The sequence below is a fragment of the Sinohyriopsis cumingii genome, chromosome 19 (assembly GCF_028554795.1).
Source record: "Sinohyriopsis cumingii isolate HCF-2022 chromosome 19, ASM2855479v2, whole genome shotgun sequence".
NCBI lineage: Eukaryota > Metazoa > Mollusca > Bivalvia > Unionida > Unionidae > Sinohyriopsis > Sinohyriopsis cumingii.
Window position 1 is genome coordinate 17,564,590 of NC_142979.1, and position 17,887 is coordinate 17,582,476.

General features: G+C 35.9%; 1 protein-coding gene across 3 annotated transcripts in view; it reads right to left on the reverse strand.

Annotated features, from left to right (window-relative positions):
• The window catches only part of LOC149775208 (pescadillo homolog), a 62,795-nt gene that overhangs the window by 7,737 nt on the left and 37,171 nt on the right, over window positions 1–17,887 (reverse strand). For all 3 annotated transcript variants that reach the window (XR_016416593.1, XR_016416592.1, XM_089944157.1), the window contains exons 13-16: window positions 15,069–15,253; window positions 9,908–10,042; window positions 7,556–7,644; window positions 1,932–2,108 (exon numbers count right to left, since the gene is read on the reverse strand). Coding sequence is in view for 1 of the 3 variants with exons in the window: in XM_089944157.1 (XP_089800283.1) it covers window positions 1,932–2,108; window positions 7,556–7,644; window positions 9,908–10,042; window positions 15,069–15,253 (586 nt within the window). In the remaining 2 variants the exon portion in view is untranslated. The remainder of the gene's footprint in view (window positions 1–1,931; window positions 2,109–7,555; window positions 7,645–9,907; window positions 10,043–15,068; window positions 15,254–17,887) is intronic.

The window sequence follows — 17,887 nt, forward strand, 5'->3', positions numbered from 1 at the left end:
AAAAGATTTGCAGACCAGAATTCAAGAACTGTATATATTTGCTGATGCATCATCCAGATTTAGATCTCTATGAAGGACACTGGTATGTATTATTTTCATACAATTTCAAAGATCTGTAACTGACAATTTAGATGTACAAAAAGGCCATGTTATTGTAGTAATTTCAGTTTAATGTGCATTTTAATGAATACATAATACCTTTTGTACGTATCTTTATTCAAAATGGCATGGAACAGAAAATTTAGAAATGTTCATAAGAATGTCAGGATAAAATGTGATGCACCAAAATTTTTAGTAAAGATCTGCTTTATCTTGGCAGTTTTTTTCATTTTCTTTTACATTATTTGTATTTATACGTTTTCATACACAATGAATTTTAGATTTCAAACGTGATTTATGTGAAAAATAAATGATTTCAATTATAAAACCCACTTCTAAGAATAAAAAAGCACATACTTTCACATTACTGACATCAATCCATATATAAGCGAGAAACATAGAAAATTATTGGTCAAAATTTTTCATATGTTATTAATTCTTATATTATTTTCATACATGCCAAACCCTGGCAAGGAAAGAGGTGTAATCCAACTGGACAAAATGAGTAATCCGAGCAGAAAAAAAGAGTAATCCACATATAACATAATAAAATTCAATGAGCATATGTACAAAATGATTCATTTACCCCTTCTGGTCTTTTAACATCAATTACTGCTTCAAATTTTCATATATAGCTCTTTGAGCTTAAAAAGCAACAGTCTCTCATATTGCAATTCAAAACACTTTGTACCAGCTGAGATTATTAACGTTTTGCATGCCAGTAGAGAACCAAGTGCTGGGTTACAGAACCTGGATCTGAATTCAGTTTTATTTTTGTTAACAATACTGAACAATCTCTCAATGTCAGCATTAGAATGACAAAGAACCAATATTCCTTTCATAACCTGAGGAAAGAAGAGCACCCTGACTTTGCTCTGACATGCATCTACTAGAATAAATCTGACTTGATTTTAGTGCCAAATACCTACAGACTGGTTCTGTATCAGATATGAATTAGAACAAAAAAATCTGCAAAGATTAAAAATTCGAAAACCAGTCTGTTCTCTCCTAACTAAGCCACACAGCTGCTTTAAATAGAAACCGAGGTCAAAAGTTTGAAAGTAAAACCAGCATATTTCTTGGAAATAGGGCAGCTGCTATAAATAGAACATAATACTGTTAGGAAAGTGCATGCAAGGCAACGGACTAGCATACTCTTATGTCGTAGTTACGTAGAAGCCGTCTATTCTAGAATACTGTCTGAAAGATTAATGGGATGTTAATAAAAATAAGAAAACAAATTATTAATTTTTTGGGGAGGGGGACATATTGAAAATGCATAATCTGAATATGCTTATGCGTAATTTAGTGAAAAAAAGTGTAATGAGTGAGAAAAAAAAAATCACATGAAAAATATATCCACATACTTGTATATTTTCAAATGTGAAAATAAAATCATGTCACATGGCACTTGAGTTAACGCATCTGAAGAAATTATACCTGCAGCAAGAAAAACTAGCAATATGTATGCTATGGCAAGAAACGGAAACCTCATTACCTTTCTGGCATCGTGTTTTGCATAATCACTCATTAAATGACATCAAATCATGCACGAATGATGTATGGTTTTCCATACATGTACTTATATTACAAATGTATATGAACATACAATTTTGGCAATTTGGTGAAGTGCTAAATGTGAAGAAAACAATTCATATTTATTATAATATGCTAATTCCATACATGTATTACCAATTTAAAAAATCATGACAATGATTTTTATTGTCAATATGCAAAATTTCCCGAATCTGACAAATATTAAGTTTTATGATTGATGTATTTCCATGGCAACTAGCAATTCTAAACACTTTTTAATGCTTAGCAATATGTACCTCTTGTGTCTTCTTTTTCTTGGCATACATGATTTTATGGTAAAGTCGTTTCTTTTTCTTGGGAATCATCATTTCAGCCAGTCTTTTTTCTTCAGCAAGCTGTCTCTGCAGCTTCCTCTCTTTGTCCTCCACTTCAATCTTTCCTGCTTCTACTGACATGTTGCTGATGTTCAGAGCCTGAAAATATTTTTGCATAATATAGGCGCTGTATAACAGCAAAGTAAAAACAATAATTTATAATGGCCATCAAAGCCAAAAGTTTTCTTCTTGCCAATAACAAGACAATGATTGGATAAAACAATCATTACTGTCAATTCAGAATTTTTCATTGGATACTACTTTTTGTGGATTTCATGGATACTGTTTTCTGGATTTCATAGATCCTAATTTTGTCAATTTCATAGAAACCGATTTCCATGGATTTCATGGGTACTGAGTTCCAAGTATTTCATGGATACTAATTTCCATGAATTTAATGGATCCTGATATCCATGGATTTCATAGATACTAATTTACACTGATTTCATGGAAACTAATTTCCACTGATTTCCTGGATAATAGTTTTTGTGGATTTCATGGACAAATTTACATGGATTTCATGGATACTAATTTTCCTGGATTTCAGATATAAATGTTTTGCAATTTCAACTATGAATTAAAACACCAAATTAATAATGAATTTTATGAGAAAACAAGAGACTCTTTCGAACCTCCAAATTTATGTACTGTATATATTGATGTACAAATCCAACTGCAAACTACACAGACCCAGATCTGCCATCACATAATGCACCAACAGATCTGGATCTATGCAGTTCATTGGGAGTAATCAGGAGATCAAGCAACACAGACCCTGATCTGCCAGTACATGAAGGGTTTACACTCCTTGCAGCTGGGCTCAACTTATAACAGTACATGTGTTACCAAAGATAATTCGATTTTATGCAAAACTAAAACAATTATACCAACAAAAATAAATGAACTTTGGTATTTTTAATAAAGTGAAACCTGTCTATGATCGACATTCAAATGGCTTCAAAAACATCTATCCTCGACAGGTGTACCTTGTATATCCTTTTTGAACAGGTCTCATTATATGGAGGTGTCTGATAAGGCAAGTTTAAAAGAATGCAGAATATATAGTTTGTTTGTGTACAGCATGTAACCTAGATCAGTACAGCCCCAGATCTGTATAGTCTCAGACCAGCCATCAGCCTTAAGTTTATGCTGTTCATTTTGGTGGCACAATACAAGTCTATGGCTGTTTTGTGATGTTCATTTTGCCAGTGGATTAATAGTCTATGGCTGTTTGAAGGAGTTCATTTTGCTGGCACACTTTGAGTCTACACTTTCTGTGCTATTCATTTTGCAGGTGTATATGGCCATTTAAAGCAGTTCATTCTGCTGGCACACTGAATCTACACTTTCCGTGCTGTTCATTTTGCTGGCACATTATGAGTCTACACTTTTGTGCTGTTCATTTTGTTGGCACATTATGAGTACACTTCTGTACTGCTCGTTTAGCTGGCTCACTACGAGTCTACACTTTCTGTGCTTTTCATTCAATATAATCCAATCTGTATGCATGTAATGGGATCCTTGACAGTGTTATATCATGGGCTGAGGTTCTTTATTGTAAGAGACCAATGAACAGTGCAGTTACCAGTTGTATTAAGTAAAAAAATTTTTTTGGTAGTTACATTTTATAGCATTGCATTGATAACAATCACTGTAATGAAAATACAACAGTAACTGTGTGTGTGTGATTTGGATTTTTAATGCAGCATTAACATTTTTTCAGTCATATTGCTACAATGTCTGCAGTGTGACAGTTTAGACTGACGTCTAGCGCTGGGGCATCATGCCACAGACATGTAGCATGATGTCCCACCCAGCCACATTATCCCGATGCCAGGCCAACTAGTCCTAACACTAACCTCTTAATGCCATTTGTGTAAGTCTTTGGCATGACTCAGCCAGGGTTCGAACCCACGACCTCCCGCATCCGATCTAACCATGAGGCCACCAACTGTAACTAGAACCTTTCTTTTGAAACAGGAGCCTGACAGTATGAATTCAGAACCAGTCAATAAAAACAGAAGCTGTAGAATAAATTTTCAATCTTAGGTGTCTTTGCTAATTTAAACTGCAATTCTGATCCACCCCAATAGCTCCAATAAGCTGGATAAGACATATGTAGGTACATGTACAATATACAATTGGCACAATACCAACTCATCTCTTGGATTTGTTCTAGCAAGGGAGGCCACTCTCAAAAGTGGGTCTGATGTTCATAAGCTTGTCAAGTTTTCATTCCACTTTACTAAATATAGTCAACATCCTGATTTAAACAATATTTTAAGCTGTGTATGGCATCTTCCACTTGAAAAGGCGTAAATGTAGGGACGCTTTGGCTGGTGTATTTACACTTTCATCACCTTTTATACCAATGTCACTAGGAAGCCAACTGTAGAGAATACTTTTCCCAGGTTCTGTGAGGTCATGATTTTTCTGTAATATCTGGGATATTCAATGGGCTGTCGTATTCATAATTATGCAGGGTTTTCAATGTGGGATGGCAGTGCAAATTACATATTTGTTTGTTGAGAGGTTTGAATACAAATCTTTGTGAGTATGGCTGTAATTTCTGTATTAAAACTTGAGGTGTATCTGGCAACTTTTTGTTGAGTTTAATTATAGTGGCGTGCGCACAACTGTGCATGTGCCACTTTTTTCTGACTGCATCGCAGTCTGCTAGTTGTTCCTTGGGAAGGGGATGGTGCCACCTCCCCCAGGCTTTTATGGATTCAAGGAACCCTGATAGTTTGGCCTCAATCTGTGGGTCCATAAAGGTCCCTACAGTTGAACGGTTGGCTGTCATTAGTGGGAAGGAGAGCTAGGGAATGGTCCTGCTTGCTTTACATCGCTGGTTTCTTGTTGCATTTGCCTGGTGTTTCTTGCAATTTTTTAAAATTTTTTTTTTTTTATTTTTTATTTTATTTTTTAATTTTTTTCTTCTTCAAAATGTTCTAAAAGAAGGGGGGATGTGCTATGCTGTTTATAGAGGTTCTTAGTAGAAATCATGTATGAAGAGAGATTTTCAAGGTTATTATGGTATTACTAGTCGATGTGTTTAGGGTGTGTTTCCTACGTTATGTTATTTATAAGTTTTTAGATATTACCCCTTTAAGTTATTTATTAATTAATGTTTTTAGAGACTGAATGTTATTTATACTTTATTTAGCAAGAGACCGGCGTCCTAGCCAATTACACGGTTTGTTAAGGACATCTAGGACCGGAATCCTAGCTGATTACTCGGTTCGTTAAGGACATCTAGGACATCCGATTTTGCGGTTTCCTTAGTTTTTTATAGGTGCTTTGTAAGTGAATTATTTATTAATACTTTTATAAAACTGAATGATATGTTATGGGTTTTTATGTGGTGGCTTCTAAATTTATTTAGCTAGTTACTGGGTCTTTTGGTTTTGTGGGGATAGTAATTATATTTTGTTCCTAAGTCCTGCTGAGTCTATGAATTGATTTATATTTTTATATGCTGATTGTTTATTTTTATTAAAGTCCATAAGTAACTCTGGGTATGTGTGTGGTGACTGCTTCAAGATTGTGGTATGGGTTGTCTCAATGGCAGCTCCAACTTCATCTTCTGAACTATATGTATGCATATATACATGACTATGATATGAGGCACCGACTGTACCAAATTTACTCAGAAAAAGGAGATTGTCTGTTGAAGAAATTTTGAATTGGCAAAGATCAAAAATACTATTTGGGGAGGTTTTGAGAGCCACAGTGGTTATTTAGGAATAAAGAAATTTGCAACAATGATTTTTGCTGCTGGAGGTGAGGACAAATGGTGGAATGAATGCTGGTTTCTGAGTGCCCAAGATTTGGTTTATGTATCTGGAGCTAAAGACAATATCATATGCAATATTAGATATATCAGAATACAGTTTGATAGAATAAATGAAGAGTTAATTTTATTACTCTGATAAAGAGTTCATTTCGCCTAAATAAAAAGGGGAGGATTTAAAAGCACCAAGACAAAATACAAGTCACTGATTATGTATCAGCATCCACTGGTAAGAATCACTAGTTGATCTGTACACAAGCATGCAATAGCCAAATTTACATCTTGCTAATGACCTGTGGAATAAGACCTTCTGATCTGTCTTTGCTGTGACTTGTAGTAAATCCAATCTTAAAAATAAACAAATGTTTGTCCCTGTGTACCTAATATATGGAACAAATGTTAGCTTATGGTTGAAAATAAACCCTTGACTGGATTAGGTTTAACCTCTAAAATGCCTAAAAATCTGGTAAATATACATTTTCATGGATAGACTTATATCACAAGACTTCAAATCTGAACTAATATGTTATCATAGGCCAATGACATGAAATCAGGTGGTGAAATGGTAGTGGAATGCAGAAAAGCACAGTTTTAGGTAGAAATACCATAACGGACAGTATCTAAAATCACAGCTCTGCCCACTGCAATATCTTCTTGTCAAGATGTAGCAAAGGCTAATCATGACGTAATTTAAATGAGTAAATATAACAGATGAGCATAAAGGTAATAAACAGACATACAGGTAACAGACAGACATAAAGGTAACAGAATAAAGGTAACTGATGGACATACAGGTAACAGACAGACATAAACATAACAGATGGACATAAAAGTAACAGACGGACATACAGGTAACAGATGGACATAAACCTTACAGATGGACATAAAGGTAATGTGTGTGTGATTTGGATTTTTAACGTACATTTAAAAAAAAATCAGTTATATCGCTACGATGTCTGCAGTGTGGCAGTTTATAGTGATGTCTAGCACTGGGGTATCATGCCACAGACATGTAGCATGATGTCCCACCCAGTCACATTATCCTGACACCAGGCCGACCAGTCCTAACACTAAACTCTTAATGCTGAGCACCAAGTGAGGCAGCTGTTAGTACCATTTTTAGAAGTCTTTGGTATGGCTTGGCCAGGGATCGAACCAACGACCTCCCGCATCCAAGGCGGACACTCTAACCACTAGGCCACCGGAATGGTCTGGACATAAAGGTAACAGACGGACATAGAGGTAACAGATCCACATAAAGGTAACAGATCCACATAAAGGTAATAGATGGACATACAGGTAATAGTTGGACATAAAGGTAACAGATGGTCATAAAGGTAATAGATGGACATGCGGGTAATAGATGGACATAAAGGTAACAGATGGACATAAAGGTAATAGATGGACATACAGGTAATAGACATACAGGTAATAGATGGACATAACTTGAGGCCCAATGAAAATAAACAGGTTATTCTGCAAAAACAAATTATGATAATGACGAATTTTATGGGTAAACAGTAAATATATTTTCTTTTACCCATTGATACAGGGTGAAAAATCAACATGCATAATACTGGTACAATACAAGTAACATGAAAAAGTGACCAATAATAAAATACATGAATCCCAATGCGAGTAAATACCCCCTCTTGGCATAATAAATATGCTCAGGTCCTGAGTTTTATCAATGGCAGTAGTGTTAAGCATGTTTATCATCCCCACCACCATGTTCTTATATTATCATACATACTTCATCCTCTGATTTTCTCTTCTTTTTCTCTGTATCTGCCTGCTCTCTTTTCCTCTTTGTTGCTTTGGGTGGTGTTACATTTTCTTCTTCTGAAAAATACAAAATAGCATATATCCAACAATACTGGGCCACACAAAAGTAATTGAAATTATGGCAATAAAACTGATGCAAGAGTTCAGTACTATATGGCTGTACAAGAAATTCATTTGAAATCCAATGATTATTGGTATTGCATGAGTACATAAACCAAAGTTTTAAGACATTGGCCACCACTCCACTGATTAATGGGCCACCACTCCTCCAATTAATGATCAATGGGCCACCACTCCACCGATTAATGATCAATGGGCCACCACTCCTCCAATTAATGATCAATGGGCCACCACTCCTCCAATTAATGATCAATGGGCCACCACTCCACCGATTAATGATCAACGGGCCACCACTCCACCAATTAATGATATATCCTTACAATAATCCTCACAGGAAGTAGAGGAATGGAAATCAAACTACTCCATGATCTCATGAATATAAAACTGCATATTAACCTATGTTCAATATTCCTATATAAGTTCTGATGTGAAAACAAATCTATGAGTACAGAAAATCAGGGGCCATATCTTCTCTGCATCACAACATTGAAAGATGGGATCTATGTCCTCATCTACTTAATAGCTTGGTTCACACTAACAATTAGCAAATTTGCCAGGGGTGTTTGAATGACATAGGTGGTGAAAATCTTCTCACATTATTTCTTGAATCACCAAAATCTCAAATAAAAATTTAGATTTAGTTAGCGATATTCATGATTCTGGCATTGTCACCAGATAATGGTATAAATACACCACTGTCAGTATTTAATTACAATGTAAATTTTTGAGGGCAATTCAGGTGAAAGTCACCCCTTAATATGTTATTTTGCTTAAACAAACCCCAAAAGCAAACTCTAAATTGCCTTTCCTTATTTTAATGTGATTCCTCACACCCCATTATTCAATACATTGAGTTAATCATCTAAGTAAAGCAGTAACTTTTGTATCAACTGAAGTTTTATTATTCTGAACTTTCTGTACAAAGATCTCCCCGTTTTTGCCAACTTTGCTCTATTCTGGGTAAAGAAAGGTCATTGTGCCAAAATATGGACCCTAAATTACTGTCCCAAGTTCAAGATTAATCATGATGATATACACCTTCCGTAAGGTCAGAAACAGCCATTGCTGAAATGTGAGAACAATGCTCGAGTCAGCCATAAAATCTGTGTCGAGGCAGACAACTGATGCCCTTTCATCTGGTGTTAAGACAGACTAGTTCTAACATGGTAGCAGCCAAACACTAAGCTGTGGGAACAACTCTGCCAGTATTGTGATAATCTATCAGATGTTGCCAGTTTGCAGTAAACTGGCTGTAGAATTTGCAAATTCCTCTCTCACAGAATTGAGGATTAACTATATTTCATAAATAGGAAAAAGGTTATTTTACAACAAATGGACGAATATATGAGAAAGAATTTCAAACTTTGAAAAGTTTAGTATCACTGTTATTATATCAAACGTTTTCATACTTTAAACAGCCATTCCAGATCACACACTTCCTGTAGTTGTTGAACTTACATATAATATTCTATACAACAGATGCCACTAAACACCAGAGTGCATTATTAAGTTTCATTTTAGCTTTGTTTAAACAATTTTACCCGAATAGCATGCCTGGCATGTACTTTTCATTACAATATTCAGGAACGCTATAACGAAGCACACAGTCTTTGTTGCACAGCTCAGTTCGATACCAGACTGACACCAGTTTAATTGCCGTCCAACCTGACATCATTAGAAGTCTTCTGGTGAAAACTCCAAGTCAATATTACTGGTTGTTCAGGAGAAGTAGTAAATATCTTCCGCTATGGTGGACATATTAGGCATCGGACTGGTTCCATTTTCATGTAGGACCAACTAGACATAATTTTTTTAGAAGTAAAATTGCATTTTGCTATGACCATCCGTGCAAGAGGAAGACCAACAGCAAGATTTTCAAGATGGCTATATTGGATGTCTGAGTGGCACCATTTTCATTTTGATCAACAAAATGATGGGGTGCATGTGTGTCAAGTTTCAGGAAATAATCACAGTAGTTTGTTTAGGATTAGTGATAAAACACTTGTGCAGACAGATGGACAGATGCTAAAAGATATACAACAGACCATCTTACAAGTTCTTATTTTCAATGACCAGTCGAGCTAAAACCTTAAGCTTAATCTTAAAAACTGTAACAGTGAACTTAATCAAGGGTGGCAGTACAGAAGGATACATTCCTGGAAGACATTTTCCAAGACTGTTAAATGGCTCATACTGCTACCTGAGTCACTTGAGTTTTCTTCCTCCTTCTCTTCCTCACTTTCTTGCTCTTCATCCTCCTCACCACTCCCACTATCACCCTTGACCTCTCCTTCCAGCTCCTCCTCTTCACTCTCCGATTCTTCTTCATCAACCCCTGCAAAACAGAATAATTCATTTGTTGCTGATGTCTTGCATGTTAGTCTATACAATACCAAATGAAAAGCTAAACCACACAGAGACCTTGATAATGCAGCAACCGGTAGGATGCTTTGCACCTCTCCAATGCAGCATGAACATATATGTCAACCCCCTGTGAGGTATAAGCATAATTATCGAAATTGTAAGTAGTGAACAAGCAAAATTTTGGCATAAAATGTATAATCTATATATTACTAGCCAGAATTATGACACACACAAAAAATATAAATTTATTTTTACTCCTAACATTTGTTGTTGTTATTGTTGTGGGGTTTAACGCTATTTTTCAGCACATGATAGGCTATGCATGGCAGCCAGTATTAATGGTGGAGGAAGAACCCAGGAAAACCTTGGGAAGAACCATCAACCCACGAGAAGCTACCGGCAAGCTTTCTCACATACCCACATTGGCCGAATCCTAGACTCGAACCCACGCAGACAGAGGTGAGATGGCAGTGATCCGTAATGGAGAGCGCTTTAGACCACTTGGCCACTCAGGGCCCCACTAACATGTGTCTGCAGCTGGTTGAAATTCTTGTCACAAAGGGCAAGATCCACATGGATTAGAAAACAAACACAAAATATTTTGAAAAATTACTTATATTCAGTACTCACTTTAATTAGTCAACATATGTAACTTTCACTGAATGATTACGAACTGGAATTCTGCAATGAGCATGATCATGTGCTCAAAGTGCTGTAGTATGTAAAGCGTTTCACATAATAAATGGTGCTATTTTGTTTTAAAGTACAGACTGGTCCACTAACTAACTAGCTTATCAATGTGATGAACTGCCGAGGAAAAGTTCATATTTGAAGAAACCTGTCTATTTTCTTGGAAATGGGTCAAATACAGTTGCTATAAATAGCAACAAAGGAAAGCATTCTTACACTCTTCTTATGCAGCAGTCATCTTTTCAAAAATATTATGAAATTTATATGAGTGGAATTAAAGAGATCACAATAAAAATAAAAAAAACCCAACTTCTTATTGCTTTAATTGTAAAACTATTTTTAATGTACAAAAAGAGTGTAATCCATACACAGGCAAGTGTAAAACATAAAAGGCCAAAAGCATAATAACTGGCATGTATGGAACCATTAGGGTTACTTTGTAGTGGTCTCCCTTAAGACCACCTCTTGCCAATATGAACCATCTGGGTGGGGTACATTACTGAACTAGTCCTACAACTAATGTGATGTCAAAAATAAATTAAAAGTTCTGTTTTACTAGACTGAAAATGTGAGAGTTCTTCTCAGTGAAAACTGAATTGTCAGTCTATTAACAAAATTATTTTTCATTGCAATCCAGGATTAAGAGATGAACTTTTGTCAGATGTCAATCACAATTGTGGTTTATATACTTCAGTGAACTCAAAAAACAAAAACAAAAAAGAAAACCTGTGGTCTAATAAAATTGGGGTTTAACAAAGTGCCGGGACTTTACTGGGGCAAGTAGGAATGGGAATAGGCATGGGCCCAACATTTTAGTAAGGAATAAAATTTTTAGTAGCAAGTTGCTAAAACTGTGAATTCTGCACAATTTTGAAATCTTTCCTTGGGACAGGGGCCAACTTACAGCCCTGATAAGCCCCCCCCCCCCCCATTCCCATGTCAAATCTGAATGTAAAGTATACTTAATGTCTACACTTGTATTCACATTGCTAGCAACAACGTTTGAAGAATAAATCTCACTAGCATTTTGAGTCCCTATCAACTGGTGTTACTGCCATTGCTTTCAACTATTGTTATGCCATTTTTGCTGAACAATTTGTAAACATACCAAATCTTATGCAAAAATCTGATGGAAATTTCCATTTGATATGACCAGGGCATTTTGTTGCATCATATGTCTGGTGACCAGTCTGTGTATAAGGAAGATGAATTAAACAATCATACATTCCTATATTACTCAGTTTTTTTAGTATTCAGTTATAATTTGAGAGGAATCATTTATTTCAATTATTAATTGGAATTATCCAGTGCTCATAGACATTTTGGACTAAAAGATTACTTTGGTATTACAATGAATCCATTCAAAGACATCCTGCATTATATCACTGTGATACATCAAGACTGTTAGCACATGAGCACATTCAAGACTTGAAACATTAGAATATTCACAACTGGAATTCATTTGGAACTCCACTGGAATGCATTTGGAACCTTGTAAACTTTGGACATGTAATAGAACTTTTAGGATTATTTGTGATTTAATTCGCATTAATTTAACTTCCTTTTAAACTTTCACTTTATATTCAAGGGAAAAAAATTATTTGTTGAATTTGACTAAACTTGTTGGTTTTGCTTTTTTTCCCCCTGTAACTTAGTTTAAGACCATAGGGTCAAAATAGTTAAAACGACCTGTTTTTTTTAGATGATACAGTTAAACACTGACATTAACAGAAAATACTGTTCAGTCTCCAATGTATTTCATATCTCACATTATAATATCATACATGTGCCGATGTACTAACAGATTCGATGTATCACAATGATATAATCCAGAATGCCTTTGAATGGATTTATGTCACCTAAATTAACATAATAGGGAAAAAAGGGAACAGCGGATTTGCATATCACCTAAATTAATGTATGTACCATATACACTTGTTTACAAGTCGAGTCCAAATGTAAACTGCACAGACTCATCTCTGTTGCCATATAATATGCCAGCAGATCTGGATTAAGGCAGTTTGTAAGGAGTAACCAGTGGAGCAAAACAACACAGACCCTGATCATTTGTTGCATTATGCAATGAGAGATCAAAGCCAGAGTTTTCTGCAGTTTGATTTGACTTATACCCTTATGACCACACATCTCTGTGATAAAAGCGTTCAATATGGGCATGCGGCCCAAAGTCAATGCACACATGAAAAGTTTATGGAAACACTGCTGATTTTAGTTTGCACGTAAACACAAACTAGAAATCTAAAAGAAAAACAAAAACAAAAATACCCAACACAGTATATCATGAAGAAAATACAATCAAGCAAAAAGAAGTATTCTGAATAATGACAAGAAACTGATCATGTGACACAAATTACCAAAAAAGATTGAGGACTGAAACAAGCTATTCTGATTATAATAGCATGTTATATGCAGGAAACTGGTCTTATGTCGCAAATTACCAGAAAGACTTGAAAGGACTGAAAACACTCAAGTTGTATGCTGGAAACTGATATGTTACCAATTACCACAAAAGACATGAAAGGACTGAAAACACTCAAGTTGTATGCTGGAAACTGATATGTTACCAATTACCACAAAAGACTTGAAAGGACTGAAAACACTCAAGTTGTATGCTGGAAACTGATGATATGTTACCAATTACCACAAAAGACTTGAAAGGACTGAAAACACTCAAGCTGTATGCTGGAAACTGATATGTTACCAATTACCACAAAAGACTTGAAAGACTTAAAACACTCAAGTTGTATGCTGGAAACTGATATGTTACCAATTACCACAAAAGACTTGAAAGGACTGAAAACACTCAAGTTGTATGCTGGAAACTGATGATATGTTACCAATTACCACAAAAGACTTGAAATAACTGAAAACACTCAAGTTGTATGCTGGAAACTGATATGTTACCAATTACCACAAAAGACTTGAAAGGACTGAAAACACTCAAGTTGTATGCTGGAAACTGATGATATGTTACCAATTACCACAAAAGACTTGAAAGACTGAAAACACTCAAGTTGTATGCTAGAAACTGATATGTTACCAATTACCACAAAAGACTTGAAATATCTGAAAACACTCAAGTTGTATGCTGGAAACTGATGATATGTTACCAATTACCACAAAAGACTTGAAAGACTGAAAACACTCAAGTTGTATGCTGGAAACTGATATGTTACCAATTACCACAAAAGACTTGAAAGACTGAAAATTTCCCATAAGGCTTCAAATTTCACAAGAAGTTTCTTTTGGTTTATTTTTTATGTGAAAAATCAGAATATTTGTCTAATGCAGCATAATTCATAAACAGGCTCTGTGATTTGGCACTTTCATTCCAAATTTGGGACAATGGGCATCTCTGCATAACGTTAATCATGAAAGCAATGATGTTCTCAAAGTCATTACACTTTCTAGTGTTTTTGTCATTTTAAGAAATTTAATAAAACAACATTTTATCAATTATTTCTTAAACAAATGATGTTTTTCATACAAATTTTAATAGTAATTTTGGTGGCTGTCAAATAATTACAAACCAGGATTAACATTTGAGCATATTTCTTGTTACCCCCCAGGTCATAAGCGAGGTTTGGATCATTTTGAGGGACCCCTTCTGGTACAAGTTTCTCAAAGTGAGGGGAACTTTTAAGCACGAGTAATTCTTCAGAAAAATATGGCAGTTATTACATACACTGAAACCTGCCTATATGAATTTGCCATGGCACAGCACAATTTCGTCCTTTGTTTACAGGTGTTCTTTATATGAAGGAGTCTCCAGAAAGCTCTCCTTAAATTTTGTTTTTACATGCGCATTCAAAATGATTGCCCCATCAAAATCCACTCCTATTCCAAATCAGAATTTACCGGTTTTTAGAAAACTAACTAAAGTTAAACAAAGAAACAATTTTCACAAGTAAACAGATGCTAACACGGCTGTTCACTGAAAAGTATTGAGTTTTCAATTTGTTTTGTGGTAGATTGTCCTTTATACAGTGACTTCTCTGGATTTTCACACAGAGAGGGCATTCCTATTCTGGCATTTTCATAATGGGAAAATTAAAATTTATGACAGTTTATCTAAAGTAAAGCACATCCATGATCACATTCCCATGCCAAAATACTTGACAATATTTAAAAAACACAACCCAAATAACACAGGAATGAACATACATGTACAGTTAGAAGACGGTCTCAATGAGTTGTCTAAAGGTTGACATTTACCATTTATTCAAAGAATGTAAGAAATACAGTAATAAATACAAGTGCTGACAACAGAATAATAATTTCACACATACCTGAGTCTAATCCTCTTTGTCTGTTTAGCAGTTTCTGTTTTTCTGGAGGGATATAGTCCCCTTCTCCCTCCTCAACAAATGGGGAAAGGTGAGGGGGTAGTGTGGCCCCTGGGAAGTAGTCTTCCACGGGAAGCAAAAGGCAGGCATTGACACAGTCAAACAGCCACTGGGGTTGAACATAGTACCTGCGAGGAAACAGAGAAGCACATATTACTTGATGTCAGAGACATACAATGGCTTCTTGTATACAAACAATAGACAGAATGAATGGGAGGGCACAACTCAACTGTTGCATATTTTTAAAATAAAAAAGTGAATCCTGACATTTTATAAATGAGATCATAGAAAAAAGACATTAGGACGGCTCATGTTAAGTGTATTAATCGGTTTTATTTCAGCACTCAATCTTTATCTGACAGTGTAGCACCTTCCTTGGTATGATTACAAAAGGGTTTAATCACTACATTGCAGCTGATGATTAGTTTTAGAAAGCAAAACTATTTTTCAGTTTTTGAAAGCACAGCAGCTCAGTTGATAGCATGCTAGGATGCTATGGCTCTGAATTCTGTTCCAGTTGGTTGCCCTGGTTAAGATAGAGTTCCAAATGCTGTCCCAGTTGGTTGGCCTGGTCAAGATAGAGTTCTGAATTCTGTCCCAGCTGGTTGGCTAGGTCAAGGCACTTGACTCCCATCACCTTAGCATGATACAAACTTAAGTTCATGTTTTGACCTAACACAAAATAGCAAAGGAACAAACGAATCAATTCTTTTTGACAAAGATCAGAAAAAATCACTTAGGTTTTAATTAAATTTGTCTACATTTCATTACATTAAAATACTTAAATCTACCAATGTGTTTCCTGAAATGGTAAAACTTGAGGAATGGTGAGCACTGGCTCATGCAATTATATCCCCAATTCTCTAGCATTTCCACCCCTCCAACCATGCTGTACTGCCACAATGTTCTTATTCAAATATGAAATGTTGACTTTGTATGCATCGGAGTGAAAGAAGTACCAGTAACAGGCTTTCCAAGAAAAAGCCTTAGCAAACCCACAGGTAATTTTTTGCCATAGAGATGATTAGAAATCTTAGCAGACTGTGGGATTAGGCATAAAGGATGTTCATCTTCAACCTCAACATTTATCAAGGCCTTCACCTTATAGTTCTGGCTAGTAGACAGAGGTGGGGCAGCAAGATGGAGTTAAAATCCAATAAACTCTGTCCACCGCAGCTTAGAAACTGAACCCTGGCCTTTCCATGGTAGGGCAGAGTGATGTAAAGCAAGGTTTTCCATAAGCATACTGTGGAGTTTGTACTCATCAGGAAAAGATTCCATGTAGCACATCAGTAGGCATTAGATGATGATGGTTGTTAAGAAAAACAGACCTGATCAGTTTCATACCCCATGCATTAAGTTTTACAGACCCTAAGGATTGTGGGAAATTCAGCCAAACAAGAAGAATAATCTTCCAAAGCAGGATGAGAAGAGCACATGGAAAAGAAGGGCAAAACCTTGCCTGATGAAAGCAATGGCAGTCAGTGTCATCTCCTTTATGAACCTCCTCCTTTGTGATTCAAAGAATGTTTCATGGAAGCATCAGGCACCACAAAGTTGTTCTTCTTCAGCTGCCCAGATATCACTGTAGCAGATGACCCTCTCTGGGGAAACTTTGGAGGGGAAGCTGACATTTGAATGTCCCCAGCTAAGCTCACAACAAAATAAGATTTCAGATGGAGGCTTAAAACATTCTACATGGATGAATTCAATTTTATCTTCCTCTCTCAAGCTTTTAAATTTGTCTGAGGACAGAGGACCAAGTCCTCGATGGCCAAGAACTACAAACACTGCGAAGAGCTGCAGAGGTGCATGTATAATGCTGGTTACTCATTACCAGGAACAGTAGGCTAACCTGCTACCTACAGGAACAGTAATTGTTGTTTTCATTCTTGCAAACCTTGAATTTCTTCTATTGTTAGCACTTTCTCATTATTATATTCTAAAGAGACAATAAACAACAAACAAGAGAACCTCGAAGGGACTGATGCTCTACTGGCTGAAAAGAATTTCCCACAATTCAAGACATTTTATCCTTTTAACTGCTGAGTGCTAAAACCATCTCTGATATCCTTTAGCACAAGTAAGATTTTCAAGACAGCTGCTGTGGTGAACACACTGGATATCAGATTGGCACCATTTTCAGTTAGGCCTAAGCAGACATTGTTTGAAATCTTTTTGTGAAAACCTCTGGTCAATATGCCCATCCATTCAGACTGAGTTGCAACAGCAAAAATTTAAGACAGCTATTGGGGCAGCCATACTGGATGTACAATTGGCACTATTTTCATTTAGTATCAACTAGGCATCATAACAATTCTATTGGCAAAAACCCATTTTAATATAACCATCCATTTACGAGGGGGTAGAGACAACAATATTTTCAAGATTATTTTCTTTCAAACTATCTTCCATACTTGTTACTCATTACCCAGGAACAGTAGGCCTACCTGTCACCTACATGAACTAAGGAGCAGTAAATATATTTTTAGAAGGCCTATAGAGAGAAAAGATCAAATTTCCATCTTTCCTGGATTGCTCGATTCCTGTAGTGGAGCTTAATTCTTAACATTACTGTGATCCAAGAATGAGAGAAACACCATTTCAAGTTTGTAGGCCACTGCAGTTTCTCAGGCAAAGTAGATCTTATTAATAACGTAGGCAATGCACGTGTCCCCGCAGTACAGTCAGTTGCCTAAGATGATGATTGGTACAACAGTTGAGTTTCAAACAGTTTCTATTAAATGGCGATCATTTCAGTT